Source organism: Protopterus annectens, chromosome 8.part0 (genome assembly GCF_019279795.1).
Source record: "Protopterus annectens isolate FY-2018-M chromosome 8.part0, PAN1.0, whole genome shotgun sequence".
NCBI classification, from domain to species: Eukaryota; Metazoa; Chordata; order Ceratodontiformes; family Protopteridae; genus Protopterus; species Protopterus annectens.
Window position 1 is genome coordinate 1317296360 of NC_056741.1, and position 16986 is coordinate 1317313345.

The window sequence follows — 16986 nt, forward strand, 5'->3', positions numbered from 1 at the left end:
TCTAATTTACTGCCAACGTGACGACATGTTTTTAAATTGTATCTCCATGTTAGATTCTTCTTTGAAGCATTCAGGTTTCTAGTGCTCCGAGACCCTCATTGTGTTCCATGATCCCCATTCCTTTTCCTTTTTCTCGTGGTACTGCCCTGCACCTTCTCAAACGCTTTGATGTTGTTTCCAAATATGGCCACCAGAAGAGAACACGCTTCAGAAAAGGTTTTACTGGCACCCTATGGAACAAAAAGATGGCAAGCTACACCTCTAACAAAGCAACTAAGCATCCTCTTGAACTTTGTAGCTGCCCAGTTTATACTGCATGGAATGTTTCACTCTGGGTATGAATAATCATTTTCTTAATTTGTCATTCCAGGTTTGCTTCCAACGCATACCTAACCTTTTTAATCTCTCCATTAAAATGTGGAGATTTGCACTTTTTTTTTTTTTCCATTGACCACGTATCCTCTTGGTCAAGTGTGTTTCAAGCTAAAGTGTGGTGGCAAAGGATTGGTGTAACAGCATAGGAGCACCTTGATGTTGTGTTAGGACAAGATGTCTACTCCCTCAGGAGAAATTACATATGGCTTGCTAGCTGCCCAAAGTACTTTAGTCTGAATGACATGGCTAGGTCATGCGTGGTGGGAGAGGACAGAAAGTCAAAGATATTTCAAAAATGTATAAAATCTTGAGTCAGACAGTTGGTCAATCTTTTACTGTTATGTTTAGATCCTTGCTGGTTTGACATTGGAGCGAAGCAGTCACCCTGTAGGGCACAGTGGTGCTGCTAGCCTGCAATATAATCACTCACAGCAAAGTCAGTGCATAAGGAGGAGATACTGTATGCATATCAGTACATCAATGCACTGAGAAACTTTGCTTATGTGTAAAATAAGTGGAAATTAAAAGAAAAACTTGTGTTCACCAACAAAAAGACAAAGACAATCAGAAGCATGTTAATTTTTTGCCTATTTTGAAAATATCAGTTCTTTGTTTAAAAAACAGTACAAAATGCTTAACATTTAAGTATTCTGTTTCTTGATATCTTATTTTTTGAAAGTGTGATGGATTGGAAGTAATGTATTTTTATAGCATTTGAACAGCAATACCAGAGTATGGGTCCAATTCTGTACATATTCAAGATTGGGTCTTATGTGCCCAGTAAACCACTGATAAAATGTACTAAGACATACATGAAAATGTAGCATAGCAGCTGCCATCCACTCTGCATAAGTAAATAAATGTGGTACTCAGAAGCACTAAAAATTGTCATGCAGCAGATATAAACCATTGCTTCCTTCCATATTAACCAATGATCTCAAGGGATAAAAGGTTCTATCGTGTCCCAAACAATTGCACTCCAATACACCTGGATGAACCCAACTAACTGAAACTTCAATAAGATGTGAGTGAAAAAAAAAAAAAAAAATACAGAGGCAAGCCCCTTGCATTGTGCATGTGGGGGGGGGGGGGGGGCTTCTCTCCCTTAACAAACGCTAACACCATGTTTGTACAATTATGGAGAAAACTGAAAAACCCAAAACTCTGAATCCCTGGTGGGACACTAATAGAAACTGTGGCAGCTGTGATTCTCAGTGACAAACACTGATGAACAAGTTGCAGCTCGAGAAAGTATAGTCTAGTTGCAGCCTCCCCCAGATAACAACCAGGGATAGGGAAGCCCTGAAAAAAGTGCATCTCCTGTCATTTTGTTATATATTTACTGTTATACAAGAGTTCATTCCATTAACCAGTGCTTGTGGCATGTATTAGACCACAGAACATTTTCACTAAACATTCATTCGGTTACTGAAGTATATACAAGGCCCATTCAGATGAATGCATACATTGCTTATCCTGTATGAAGACCAGGAAGAGCAACTGTACTAAATCTATTTATAGTGAAGGATCAGGGTGAAAAGCTTCACACATACAAAAGACTTACTAACAAAAGCCCAAAATATAGTTGCTACACACAGACAAATTAGTGTACAGATCTGAAGGACACTACCTCCACAACTTAAACTTTAGTTTCTCCTACCCATTCACAACGATAACCCAGGACTGATAATGTTCCTATTTTTTACTGTCACTTTTAACAAATAAAAACAAACAGACTGGAATGCTGACATTGCTAATACACAAAAAATATTTCTGCACACCTCTTTACAGCTTGCACATTAACAGTTTCAAACATGGCTTGGTTTCTACACATAAAGCTCAGATCTACACATCTGCAGCTAAGAATGATACACCAATAATCGTCGGAGCAATGTTCCTCTTTTGAACAGCACTTCAACATTAGTACAGATAGCACACACACACACACACACACACACACACACACACACACACACTAAAAAGAAGGCTTTAAACAGGCTCAGTTTCTGCACAAAACAAGACCCCCACACCATTAGACCCACACTCTACCTCACACAATAGCATTATGCTTCTATCACCAGGGCAACGGATCAAAACTTCTGTTTTGGCTGCTTCAACTGTCTTCAAGGGTTGCTGCTCTTTGTATCCAAGTCAGAAAATCCAGTGACCTAAAGTAAGGAAAATTCTAGTTTACAAGTAACACTGATACAAGGGGGCCCACGTTAGTGAGTCTGTATGAAAATGAAGGCTAATTGCACTTTAGCACGTAGAGACCCAGTGTTCTGTGTTTTCCACCACCTTCTGTACTTCTCAGTTCTGCATACATTTCTCATAAGTGGCCTGGTGAATCTTTTATTTTTTTAGCAAAGTGACAAATTATTTTTAGAATGCAGTTCTTCACTACAGAAAAATACACATTCAAGAATAATCAGCAACTCCTTTGGTAGTGTGTGTGCATATACATGTCCGCGTGCATATACGTGTCCGCATGCATATACATGTCCGCCACTTGCTAAACAAGATGAATTGCCCAGTGTCCATATATGACCTTTTGCTAGGTCATAAATGAATTTATCACCACTCTCCCATTTTTTTTTCAGAGTTTTAACCTTCATTTTCAAGTTACTCTTACTTCTTCCCAGTGGCTATTCCTTTAGGCCACTGCAGCCCGTCTGGTAGAGTATTATTCCCATTACCAACAGCTTGCTACAACACTGACATTCACACTTGTATAACTGCATTTTTCATGGATGCGAGCTGAATTTTCCTGCTCAGGTTATATGACTTTTAAGGACCTGCCATTGTGGAAGGCTGGCAATTGTCATCTCATTTAGAGAGGGGTGACCCCCTTTTTTGGTGTATAGCAGTAGAAGATGTAACAATTTCTTGTACTACCATGTCACTGTACCACTGTCAGTTCTATACCATCCCTGCTCGGGGGTGGGGGGTTGCCCCTACTTCCAAGACTTCATCACCGGTAAATATGAATGAAGCCCACATGTATCATGCCGCCCATCCCTCACCCCTAAAAGTGAAAAGAAGCAGCCCAGTACATATTCAGTTTGTCCATTCCTTGATAGATCTCTACGGATCCGTGACGTTTTCTAAACCTATGACTCCATCATGGAAGCCAAAATTCATCTGCAGTGATCACAGACTAATCAAACAGTATTCACCTTACAGTGGTAGATATAATGGTTAATTAGTCCTCCAAAGCATAAATTATAATAATCCCTACATCATCATTTTTTTCCAAAAATATTAACAGCATAAGTAGAATTTTTTTTTTATTAGTGTTGTAGGAACCTTAAAACAACATAACACAATATTTACTTAAAGCACTGTCACCAGTAGCCACCACGTCAGAAATAATGCAGAAATTATGCAGAAGACCCGTTAAAACTAAAGAAATTTAAAACATGTTCTCAGCAGTTTTACGAAGATGAGTAGACAACTTCTGCATTGAACAGCCTTGCTAGGCATTTTGCATCAACAGCTATAATCCAGTCTTTAAGGTGTAGTTTAGAATTATTAAAATGGCCATGGGTATGAATCCTACATGCAGCTTTCAGGGGATGTCATTTTTTTAATGTTTGCAGCTCTTACCTCTCAGTGCAAGAAATCTGGACAAACCCTAAAATAATGGAGGGACAAAAGCCCAAAAATAGGGACACTTTTTAAATATTGCTTTTACAGACTTAGAAAGTTGCCAGATTAACAGGATTTGTGTTGTGCATTTTCTGAATTACATGAACTCAGAAACTGAAAATACATGCCATTTACTGACTACAATCCTTAGAGATTTGCTAGAAAACCACAAACTTTATGAGGAATGGACCAAAAATATGAGGCAAAAATCAGGACATTCTGTGAAAATCTGGACAGTTGAGAGGTACGTTGTAGCTATACTTATCCTTATCTAACTAACAACCTGCAGAAAGGATTCTGCCTCAAAGCAGATTCATGGGTACTGGCAGTGTGAAAATATATCACAAATCTAAAGGATTAGAACGTCACCGAACGTTAGATGAAGGTGAAGGGAACGCTGATGTGGTGGCCAGTTTAAAATAAGAATTCAAGAAAAATGGAAAAGACAATGCTGCAAACTTGTGCACATCTCATCAATCCTATAGCAGGGCTGACTGATGGGGAGGTTACATGGGTGAAATACATTTAAGGCATGGCCATGGAAAAATAACAACAGGGTTTAAAATTAGAAGAGATGCAGCATTTTTTGACAACGAAAAGAAAAGAATAAGGGCACGGTGAAAGCAATAACATTTCTAAGTAATAAATCTTGAGACAGTGTGGGATTTTCCACTCTGCTTACTGCTCTTCTTATGTGCAATGCCCAAAACTGAAACATAAGACCAGTACAAGTATGCATGAAATTCAGAAAGCACCAAACTGGATTAAACTTGCATTTACTTGTTGTACGAATGCTTTCATTTTACATCTGAATCATTATGTAAGGAAAGCTGAGAGTTCTGTTTGCAAAAATTATATTTTTATCTTTAGAGGCTATAATCTTTGAGGTAGAAAACCATTTATTTAGCTACAGTCTTTGAGGTCAGTTCTCGCAGAAGCAGCAATCGGGACGACTCCTTACTGATCAGGCCTGACAAAGTTTATACATCTGGACAGAAACTGAAGCTTAGTTAAAACTTCAGGCTTCTAGTTAGTTCTACAAGAGTATTTTCGACACGAAACCAAAACATTGTACAATAGTTTCCTGTACCTGTCACCAATTAAACAAAACAACTTTCTGACGCAAAGCTTCTGCTATAGAGTGTTGTAAACAATTGCATTATATGTCTATCATAAAAAATGTCTCTTCATTTTCTTGTCCTCAATTGTAACACTGTATGACATTTTTATTCTACTGTGTACTGTTCCAACATCAGATTTACAAAAATCTTTATAAAACTGTGATTAACTTACACTGACCTAAAATGCATTTATACTTACTGTCTAAAAAATGTACTAAGAATTGTTTTACTGTGGAGCTTTTCTCACTGGTCCTCCTCTAAATAGGGGTGGCTTATCTACCTAGTTGAACAATGCTGGTAAAGCAGTAAAATACTTTGGCAGCAAGGAAAATCAAGATGCTGGAGGGTGTAGGCTATGTGGTAGCCCCATACATGTTAAAAAGGACAATATTAACTAAGTGAATTGATTTTTTTTTTTTTTGCTTAAATAGGTTAAGAAACCATCTTGCATGAAAATCCACTGGCAGTATGCTGGGCAGACTTACATCTGGGACAGTATTATGAAATGTCATCAGAAAGAGGATACTAGCTAATGAGGCCAAACCCTCTAACCACAACAGTACCTCAGAAAAATGCCAAAGGAGAAGTTGGACTGGGATCCATTGCAGTTAACGAGCCCAGAATCTTGCAAAATAATAGTTGTACTTGCCTTGAGCTACTTTCTCTAGTGCCACAATGCCCGATAAGGTCTGAAGATGGTAGAGGAAGGGTCCCTCATAGAAGTAAGTGATAAGTCTTTGCCCTGTGCTGCTGCATGCCACACATTGGTACCTTGTAACCATGCAGACAAAAACTATAAGGCTTAAAGAGAAAAGCCCTCTGATGGGTGCCTGGATGACAGCCACACTGCAGCAATGTTCACACCCTGTAAAGGGGAACAAATAGGTGAGAGCTTAAAGGTCAGTGGCATCCTGAGCAACTGTTTGGGGGGGGGGGGCAAAATTACTTGTTGCAGAACAATTGTCATCAGAGTAGTACAGTTGCCTTAATCCTTTGAGGCTGATTACTGGGGGGGGGGGGGGGTCCAAGATAGAATACCTCAGTACAGCACTGTAGAGCACTCTCGTGGGGGGGGGGGTTGCTGTCTCCTGGAATAACAGAGAATACATAGTGTAATGCCATCTAGTGTGTTTGTATCATGGGAGATTAACCATATGCCCATTAGAAACAACCACCTTTTACAGAGGTATCCAGACAGCTCTGTCCAGACAGTTAACCATATGCCCATTAGAAACACCCACCTTTTACAGAGGTATCCAGACAGCTCTACAACCACCTTTTACAGAGGTATCCAGACAGCTCTGTCCAGACTTTCTCACAGTCAAAAAGGTGAAACATGGAAGGAAGGAATCAAACCCAGGCTACAGGATAATACTCATTAGGATTCCATGGCCTAAATCATCTGACTGAGCTGACAAACATCATGCTGTCCCCTTGTCAGTCAGTGCAACAAGAAAAGGAGGGAAAATGATATAAAACAATTCCTCTATACAATGTCTAATGACCATGCCTTCCACAATTCATTTCAATCACAACCCTGGGCTAAATTTACCTCCAAGATCATTTCTTGTGATAAGAAGTTCCTTGGGCCACAGTAATAAAGGTATGGTTGTCAATAAATTTCAACTGCATATTCCTTGGAAGTAGAATATGATACCAGATCAAACATAAAAGTCAATTAAAATGGAAATCTAAAAATGTTCACCACTGGAAATAAGATTTTCTTGTGCATTATTACAAAAACTGTTGCATTGCATCACGGACTCTAAATGCTTCCAAGGAACACAAAGTTGTGCCATATGAAGAAGGGAGCAGACCTACATTTTTGGAGATTGTGAACAGATGGCCATGCCCTGTATGTGCTTTGCATGTACAAAGGGCCATGCAAGCAGAGGTAACATGCAATAAAATGTAACATACTCTCTAAACTGCTAAAAAAAAAAATCCGGTTTGATTATGACACATAGCCACCAAAACCTTTAAGATGTTAAAACTGAAACCTTTAAGATGTTAAAACTGAACTGTTAAGCATGCTACAAACAAAACTTTCTAGTATGTTCTGCATTGAAATGTAAACTGTACTGCTGGTTTGACTTGGCAGTTAAGAGTAGAGAACCACAAAAAAAAATAAATAATCTGGTTCAGTCATTTCAAGGGATTATGGTAGATGGGACAAAAGTCAAAAGCACTAACATTTACAGAGTACATGCCAATAAAATGTTTTGTACATCTGTGTGGAACATTATTTTGTAGACAGCATCTTTGCAAAACACAGTCTGTCAATGTTCCTTCACAAGTACCATCGTTTACCTTATTATCCGAACCAGGATACACGGGAAGTCAGGAAAAAACATTCCAAGCCAGTGCATAAAATGGCAAAACTTATTGGTGAGAGCCTGGTTGAAGTGGTGAATCTGGCACCTTGTGGCAGACCTGATACTGTTATAGTGGGTATCTGGCATGGTATGCCAAACTAGACATTCAGCGCAGCACCAATGAAATTACTGTATTACTACAGCATTACTGTAGTATTTGCAGGTGTCTGGTATGATGCAGCTCAGGTGACCGACCATGGAATAGCAGAATGGGGTCAAGAGTCTGAACTGTTTGCCAACAAATGGAGTCACTGAGTGGAGCAATCACTAGCACACTGGGTGATGGCAAGAGGATATGCATTCGGTGGGGGGTATTTTAGGGCTTGATCATGAAGACACATTAGTAAGAGCTAAAAAGATATGTGGGGAACCCAACTCACTGCAAGGAAGGTGATGGGAGACAGATAACCACTAACAGGCTATTACAGGGCAGGTTTACCTGTGATCACCACTAATCAAAGCAGATGACGGCCATGGACACCAGTTGCTGATGAAAGAGGAGATACCAGGGACTTTTAACAGGAAGTGGTGGGAAACAAGGAGTCTGAACCCAACCAGAATGCCTGGGATGATTGATGGTGGTGTTCTTGATGCCATCTAGTGATCACTACTTACTAGTTAGATAAAATAAGGGATCAAGGGCAGCAGTTGTTAATTAGGGTGCACAGATGAAGGGAAGAATTTAGGTGGCAACCATTTGTCACTGGCATGGTTCTGTGGGATGGGAATCTCTGAAAGAAATTAGGATAAGAGAAGTTGGAAAAGGGACTGCACAGCAGCTTTCTCTGATGTGCATGCATCCATCCAATATCGACGAGTCACATCTAACCACTGTAATGACCATATGAACAGTCAACATTATCCATACAGTTTAATATGCAAACAGGGAACAGTAGATCATCAGTTCTTTCTACCAAAATCACACACACAAAACACAAAACACACACATCTCTATGGCAATTATAACCCATCAATTTACCTACTGCGTGTCTTTGGAATGTGAAAGGAAACCAAAGTACCCAGAGAAAAAGCATAGAGAAGATATTCAAACTCCTCGCATTACAACACCCCAGATCAGAACAAAACTGGACGACCATTTGTTATGAGTCAATAATGCTACACACAACCACTGCACCACCCTTGACGTAGCTCACCATAACCTCAGTTTATGGATCGCGCTTGCAGGAGACACTTGAGTGGGACAGGGTCTCTCTATGACATTCCCTTATGTATGATGCAAGCACAGATCAAAAGACTTGTGATCTGCTGAAAAAGATTAGTAAAATATTGCTTCTTTTTCCTTAAAAATAACAGCTAACAAACTGAACCTCAAATACAAAAACAACTTAGGAGGGCAAATCAAGCAGGAAATAACATTACTGGTAACAGTTTACACAAAGCTTACTACATCTGCAAAAAATATACAATATTTATAAATATTTTTTAAATATATTTGATACCCTTTCCTGGTCTAATCTGGTAATGTCATTCAGATCTGCTTTATACCAAGAAATGTGTTGTTGGTGCTGCTGACGACGGTGTTTATCACAAAGAGTTGTAAATTTTGGCTGACTGTCCCATCACACAGCTCTTTGCTCCCACTCTAAACAGCTCTCATCCATGTGTAAAGAATAGCAAGTACAACATTGGCTATTTCTTGTGACCTTCTGGAATCATCTGAACAATTTGGGAAAGAATAATTACTTTTGGTCTAATATTACTCTTTGAGGCAGCTTATCGTATGAAACAATTACAGGTCTTATTTATTTAAATCAGAATAGCCCCATTCATTGACTTCATAAAGATCAATTGATCCCTGGGTCTTGACTGCTAAAATTCAAAACTGAATTCCTTGCCGACAATACTATACTGACTTCCATTACTTCTAACCCCCCCCCAAAAAAAATATCTTACAAAGCCTCTTGCTGCTCTTTGAGGGGATTCTGCCCTTTGCCTCTGAATTCTCCTAAACTAATCCTACCTCAGAAGGTATGTTAATAAACCCAAATGGAACCTTCTTCTAAAGTGCACGTCTTACACATTTTATTTAATGATTTATGTGCTGAGTTTAACTGAGGTGATGGAGTGATCCAGACAAGACCTATTTCAGCTGCAGTACAAGGGAAATGTAATGCTATGCATTTCCTTCTGCATTTTTGCATACTCTTGGGTCCCCTTCTCACATACTCTTGGGTCCCCCTTCTCAAAGAGCATCAGGTAGAAAACTATCAGCAGCACTCAGATCTGTACTTCAAGTATTTCACTGTCAGTTGTACGAGTGCATCCTCATTAGGAGCATGATGCAATCAGTGCACAACCTTCCTTCTTACAGTGTAACATCCGTAGTTCAACAATGGGGTCCTGAACTTTGAGCCATGCCCTATGGCACTTTCTTGGGTCCTGAACTTTGAGCCATGCCCTATGGCACTTTCTTCAGGCCTTACTTTGTCAAGGTGCAGCTTGTTCATCAAGGTCAGCCATATATACTACACCAACAACAAGACCCAGACTAGCGACAAGTCTTGCACCCCCCATTAATACTAATTTCATTTAGTACTCAATGCAAGGTTACAACAAATATAAACGACACAGCGTATGTGTGGACGTACCGAGTATCACTTACCTGGATCTCTATCATTACCAAACTGGCTTAACAGCTTCACAGGGTTGTGCAATGTTAACATGCACTCCAGATCTTGTAACTGTATTAATTTTTAGGTATAAACTATGAATGTTGAGAACAGCTGTACATTGTGGCACATTAATTGTTTGTTGCACATATGTTATATTCTTTGGAACTGTTCTCCTGAAACTTCCTCTGAAAATAGCTTGTCTAGTTTTGTATGATACACAGACTGTAGAAAACCCTGTAAATAAATCTTAAAAACAAATCAAACAGAAGTCTAAGGAACTTGGAACTAAATGCCAACATTCCAGCATCGTTGAACTGGGGAGTTCCAAAGAGGTAATGGTATGGAGAAGCAGGTCGAAACTAAAGAAAAGGGAAGGAGTAGTAGATGACGTACACTTGGAATCGGGAGTGGTAGATGAGGAAGTTTGTGAACAGCCTTGAACTGGGGAACTCCATAGAGGTAATGATGTGGAGAAGCAGGATGAAACTGAAGAAGAGGAAGGAGTAGTAGCTGATGTACATTTGGAATGGGGGTGGGCAACATGGGGGAGGTCTGTGTATTAACAAGTAATATGGAGAAGAGAATGACCATGCAGAAAAGAGCTCCTAAGAAAACAGTGGCAGACCTGAAAAAGAGGATCTACATATTCTGGGTTTTACAGAGATTCCTACAGCAAGCAGCTGAGGAGTTTGCATGAATTCAACTGTTAAGGAGAACAGGGAATATATGCAGACTTAATGTTCTTTATTTTTAGGAAAGAGATTTTGGCAGTACTACACTCAACAGATGGGAGGTGTTTGATAATAGGGGCACACAGGCAGGGGAGAAAACCAAGGAAAATCTTGCCCTGATGTCAGCAGTGCTGTAATACACCTTCTATAGTAAGTTAAACCTACCAGTACAAATGGGCAGGTCCCAGTTTCAGATAGACTGGAAAGCCCACTGGGCATACAGGTAGATGACTTTACTGACTATGCAGTTTAAACAGCTGAGTCTTGGAGGCATGACTTAAGCACAGGGAGTCTTGAGGTGGGACTAGGTGGTGCACTAGATGCCACCCAGCATAAGGTATCAAGTTGTATAAACCTGAACTCATTTTCCTCATACCAAAGCTGTACCTTCACCTAATTTTCTTACTACTTTGACTCTCACATTAACATGTACACTGTCCAAAAGCTACTGTGCGCTATTGTTAACATCTCCTCAGAGACCGTTTTATCTCTGTTCACTTTATTGTTTTACTCAGTTAACATGTAAATAAGTTCATTATCAGAATGACTGTATAACCCATCAACTGTAAAATTGTAATTATATTTTATTGTGGATTATTTCTCCAAGGGAATCCATTGAAAAGGGGCTGCTAGCTAAGACTGACTTTCTTGGTCAACAATCACAAATTAAGTAAATCAAAGTTTACATGGATTGTACTGACAGAGACAAGAGCACGGGCAAAGAATGCTAAATAATGACATTGCATTGTAATTTTATTCATTTATTTTATTACATTTGTTTACCGGGAAAGTCCACTGGGCCTAAAAGAGCCCATTTTCAGTGCAGGCCCGGGGAGAAACGCTCCAACAAGTTACAGAAAATATAAACATTAATTAGTACAGAAGCAGAAACAGTGTTACAGATAGTAAATATAGTAACATAAACAGAATATATACTTAAAAGCAGGAATCTAGTTTGATTACAGTAATATGTACAGAAAATATATAGTATACAGTAAAGCAGAATTCAATCAGTGGTATAAACAGAGATATATTAATTATTATTGTACCAGTTATCAACAAGTGAAGATAAAAATAAATATGGAGAAAGTATCATCAGTCACTAGTAGCAAAAGACACAGGAGTTTAGTAATCGTATAAGGAGAGTGAAGAGGTTAGGTTATAGAGCAGGAACATAGCCAGGAAGAGTTGAGATGATTTTTCAGCATTTGTTTGAAGGTGGTGGTGCTGCCTGTGTTTCTTATAGAAGGTGGAAGTGAGTTCCATAGTTTGCCGACGGTGAAGGAGTAGGGGAGTTAACCAGCAGGTGAGGTGGGCATATCTACTAGAAGTAGATGATTTTCAGATCTTAGATGCCTGCTGGAATGGTATTTGGCAAGTAGAGTTGAGAGAGCAGGACAGTCTGTGGGTCTGTAGATTACTTTGTGCACAGTAGTTAGTTGGGTGAATGAGAGATGGTGGGGGTGTTCCAGCCACCCTAACTGTTTCAATGACTTACATAGATGTTAACACTGACTTTTGTTAGTATCTGGACTGCCTCCTCACCTTACAACTGCCTGCTTCCAAGTAATGGTGCAGTCTGTATCCCAGGGATGGTGTGACACTGAAACTGCAACTTTTCTTCAGTCAAGATATTGTTCCTTATTCAGGCCATTACCACAAATTAATGCATAATCTGCATTTTATTTCATTGAACAAGGGCAGAAAAGCAAAGCCTACATGCTCTTAGTAATTCAGTCTCACCATGTGATAAACAATGAAGACCATCTGCACAACACTATGACAAAGGAATACACCTTGGCTTTCAGAACAGCTTTCTTTCCCCTCTTTCTAATATTGCACAAACACTAAACATAACATATTGTACCTAAGGTACAGTACAAAGCTTGGTTAGGATCTGAGCGACTAGGTTACTGGTCAGGTCACCCTGCCATTCAACCATTTTCAATACCCACTTTATCTGTTTCAGAATTGTAAGGAACCAAAAGCTTATTCCCTCAAGCAAAGGCCATAAAATTAAAAACTCTGCTTGTATTTCTTAAAAACACTCCTTTAATGTACAGAAAGCACTGTCAATATATTGTTTTAATATTTATTACTTCATGAGACTATAAAAATCCCAGCAAAATCCAAACTTGCACAGCACTTCAGGCACGTTAAGTGAAACCAGTTAATGATTAAACACTGGTTTAATAGTGACCAACTCATTAATTCCTTGCTACATGCTAACATTCTAAATTCCAACACTGGTTTAATAGTGACTAACTCATTAATTCCTTGCTACATGCTAACATTCTAAATTCCAAGCTATCTATATTCTTTTAATTCTAACATCTTTTACCATACTAAATATTTTTATATTATGTATCACTTTCTAGAATGCTGTCCAATACCTTTAGAGTGCAAGATCTAAATTGCTTTCTGACAGCTTGCCCTATCATGCAGTTGCGTTCCTACATAAAATGCTTTGCTGAAATTGTAGCATTTTCTATAAACAACCATTTTCACATTATAGTCAGAATAACTTCATTAACAGTAAAAGTTCATAAATGTAAGAGTATGCGGAACAATCACTTTCAGATACCTCTAAAACTGGAATACATTCTCCACAGGGAAACCTGTTCTGTTTATAAAATGTTATCACATTTTTCTTTCTACGTTTGTCCAACTCCAACCAGTCTACTTCTCGCACAAATATATCTGTAATGGGACAGTAGCCTTTATACTCACACATTTAAGACATACACATGCTGTAAGGAGCACTACAATAGACAAATGGAGAAATTTACATAGCAATAAATAACTGCAACAGTGTGGGGATCAGTCCAGTTTTGTACATAGAGGGATATCCAATATAAAAGTCAGGTTGGGCAGTAGTAAAAAATGTGGTGAAAATTTTGAGGCACATTGTTACACCTATATTTATAAAAACACCTAAGTTCACCATTTAAACATTGGGAAAGGCAAGACCTTTAAGGCATGAAATTATTTAATTAGACTTGACTGAAGTGTGAGATAAGCTTGGATTGTTCTGGGGGAGGGGTTCTTTGTGACAAAGCACCAAGCACAAAAGCACTCACTGTGCTCCTTTGCATGCAAGAAATCACTATTTTAATGACTATAGACCTTTTTTTTTGCATAATTTATTTTGGTGACTCTACTAGACTCAGTGCATGACATCTGTAATTATGGTGGCATTATCAGGACAACATGGTCCAGGTTTACTTATAAACAAATAAACTTAACAGTTGTAAAGTAAATACTTTTAAATAAAAAGTGCTTCACACTTTGTAACTACAGATGAAAGGGTGCTGAGCATTATGATTAAAGCAGTTCTGCAAGGGGACTTAGCCCTTATCTGTACTCCTTGATGTAGGGCCTGTGCCACTTTTACATTTACTAGTCATATACACAAACTCCACAATCAGTGCACCATGGATTAAAAACAAGTTGATAAAATGGTATTAAGTTATGGTAATGATGCTTACTTTACACAGGTGGACACAGGGCCAAGTAAAATTAATAAGAGTATTTTCCTGGTTTCATTATATACAGCCGATTCTAAGATTTTTCAAACAATGGGCACTGGCAGACTCCAGTCCTGGAGAGAACTGCCAGTAATCAGAATGCTTGCAAAAAATGTGCACGCAAACACACAAAACAGTTGCACAATTGTAAGTACAGTTGGTGATATCTCCAACTCACCTACCTGCAAAACTTTGGGATGCAGGAGGAAACTGAAGACCCTGGCAAAAACCTACTTGTGTGCAGGCAATGACATGCAAACTTCTTGCAAAACATACCCCAGCTGATAACCATGCCAGAGACCCAAGCACAGTGAGGCAGCAATGCTGACCACTTAACTACTGTACCTAACTATCCACCATGACAGTTGACGTTTTTCTTGAATCCTTCCCTAGTGTTCGGCTCTGTGCAGGGTATATCTAATACCTTTCAATGCACTGTGTATAAATAAAAAGCTGGTAATAGTGGGCATGATGAAACTCAGCTTGAAGAATTAGAAATGAAACTGCTTCCTAAGACTGTAAAGGTCATTAGACTAGCAAGAAGCTGCTCATTACGCTACAACAACAATCTGCCAAGGCTCTAAACAATATAAAATCTGGCCCTGTGCAAAACATGTCCAGAACATGCCCCTGAAAGAAGCCAGCAAACTATCTTGAGAAAGTAGTTTACTTGCACAGTGAAGAAAATGCCATCAGTCTCCCCTCCTCCATACTAGGTTATAACATGTTTACAACGTCCATTGTTCTTCCTGTTATGGTGAGAGTTAGGTTATATTCAGAAATTCTCATGGTGAAACCAAGTTTGATTTTGCCAACTTAATCGGTTCACAGTGCAAGTGACTATGACAAAAGGCTTTACATGTCTCCTTTCTCTGTCACTGGCAGATTCTAGGACAACTACGAATATATTATGCGACTCTCTCTACATCTTGGCTTCATTTAATTTGCTCTGTACTACTGACATCTAAAAAATAAAAATTTCCAGGCAGCAATCAGATATAATTTTAGTGAATAATATAGCCTGAACACAACATCTGCAAATGCATGACTGTTAGGAAATTGTGGCACAAAAGTTTTTTTTTTTTTTGCACACAACCCAAACATCTTACATTTCAAAAGATTCAGCACCTTCGTGATTGTTTTTCTGATTAAAACAGAAAAACAAGCAACTGAAACAAGGAAGCTGTGAAACTTTTGTCTAGGGAGGGGGAAGCAGTCGATAAGTAACATGACACTCCTAGTTGGCCAACACAATGGAAAAAAAACTTTGTTTTATCTTCTCTCATTCCTTTGCATTGTGCATTTCCATGGCTGTGCTCCACCTACCATCCTGAGAGCGTGCACACGCACAAACACTGCCATCCTGTTTCACACCACTGTTAACTATTGACTGTCTATGCTATAAGCAGAAAAGTAACCTAAGACTGTGGAAGCGAAAGGCAACCCCCCATTTAAAGGAAATGCTCTGATCTCAGTTAAGAAGTAGAAGGACAGAATCAGAAAAAAAAATAACAGCATGTGTGAGAAAGAATATTCATTACACTTGTAATGCTGCACTTTAAATAAAAACTCATTGCTGTGAAAGGTTTACACAGTTCTTACAGTTTAAGTGAAAATCTGTGTAACTTGAATCCACAGCACACAACAAAATATAGTACAATACATTTACCAGTCGCAGTGAATAAGAAATTGTCACTGTAATGCTTAAATTTAACAACTTACCACTGCTGACATGTTGGGCACTCAGCAATGTGAAAATAAGCAAAACAAAGAGCGTCTTCATCTCTGCACCGTAACTTTCTCCCACTTCCTTTCTTTACAGCTGGATAGTATGAACACAAACACAGTTTCAACTGTTTTGTTTCTCTTTCAAGAGTGGGAGGAGTATGAGAGTTTCCTTGATTAATATGTATAGCTAGTATTTAAAATACAAGCCTATCAGAGAAGAAAGTGGCAATTACATTTTCAGTAGCTGGGTAAAAAACAGAACATCCTCTGGCTGAGGGCTAAAGGCTTTTTAAAAGAAGTTAGAAAGGCAGCAGAAGCTGAAATATTATCTACACAAAGGCAGACTTTCGGTCTAGCCATAGTGGACTCAATGAATTATATCAGATCCCTTAGTCTTTAGTGAGCATTCAACTGATGAGAAAGAAATCAAAGCATGTTCTGATTCTTCACATTGACCAAAAAGCCTGCTGCTGCCACCAGTGGTCTTCAGATTATTTTTATTTTAATTAATTAGTTAAATCGGGGGGAGGGGGACAAGCACCGTGCTGTGTGGATGATAACAGATTTTCTGTACAGACTGATTAAGTGTTACTGCCTACTTCTTGAATTCAGAAATGACATCGGTATAGGGGAGGATTTGGTATAATGGTTAAGGTCAGTATCTCAAATATGCAAGGTACAATGTTTCATTCTAATAGTCTAGGCTTGTAATAGTCTGTAGACTGATAACAATATTTGTATATAAATAAACACTCCCTCCAAAAAAAAAAAACTTGTGCATCATTATTATTGAGTAAGTTCAGAATGCATCACTGGACTGCAAAATTCAGACAGTCATGCAGTATAAT

The 16986-nt window shown here is 38.8% G+C and overlaps 1 protein-coding gene across 2 annotated transcripts in view; it reads right to left on the bottom strand.

The window, feature by feature from the left end:
- LOC122809380 (basal cell adhesion molecule-like) overlaps positions 1 to 16285 on the bottom strand; it is a 388726-nt gene extending 372441 nt beyond the window's left edge. For both annotated transcript variants that reach the window (XM_044080832.1, XM_044080831.1), the window contains exon 1: positions 16133 to 16285. In XM_044080832.1, the coding sequence (XP_043936767.1) occupies positions 16133 to 16193 (61 nt within the window). In that variant the 5' untranslated portion in view covers positions 16194 to 16285. The remainder of the gene's footprint in view (positions 1 to 16132) is intronic.
- Between the last annotated feature and the right edge of the window lie 701 nt (positions 16286 to 16986).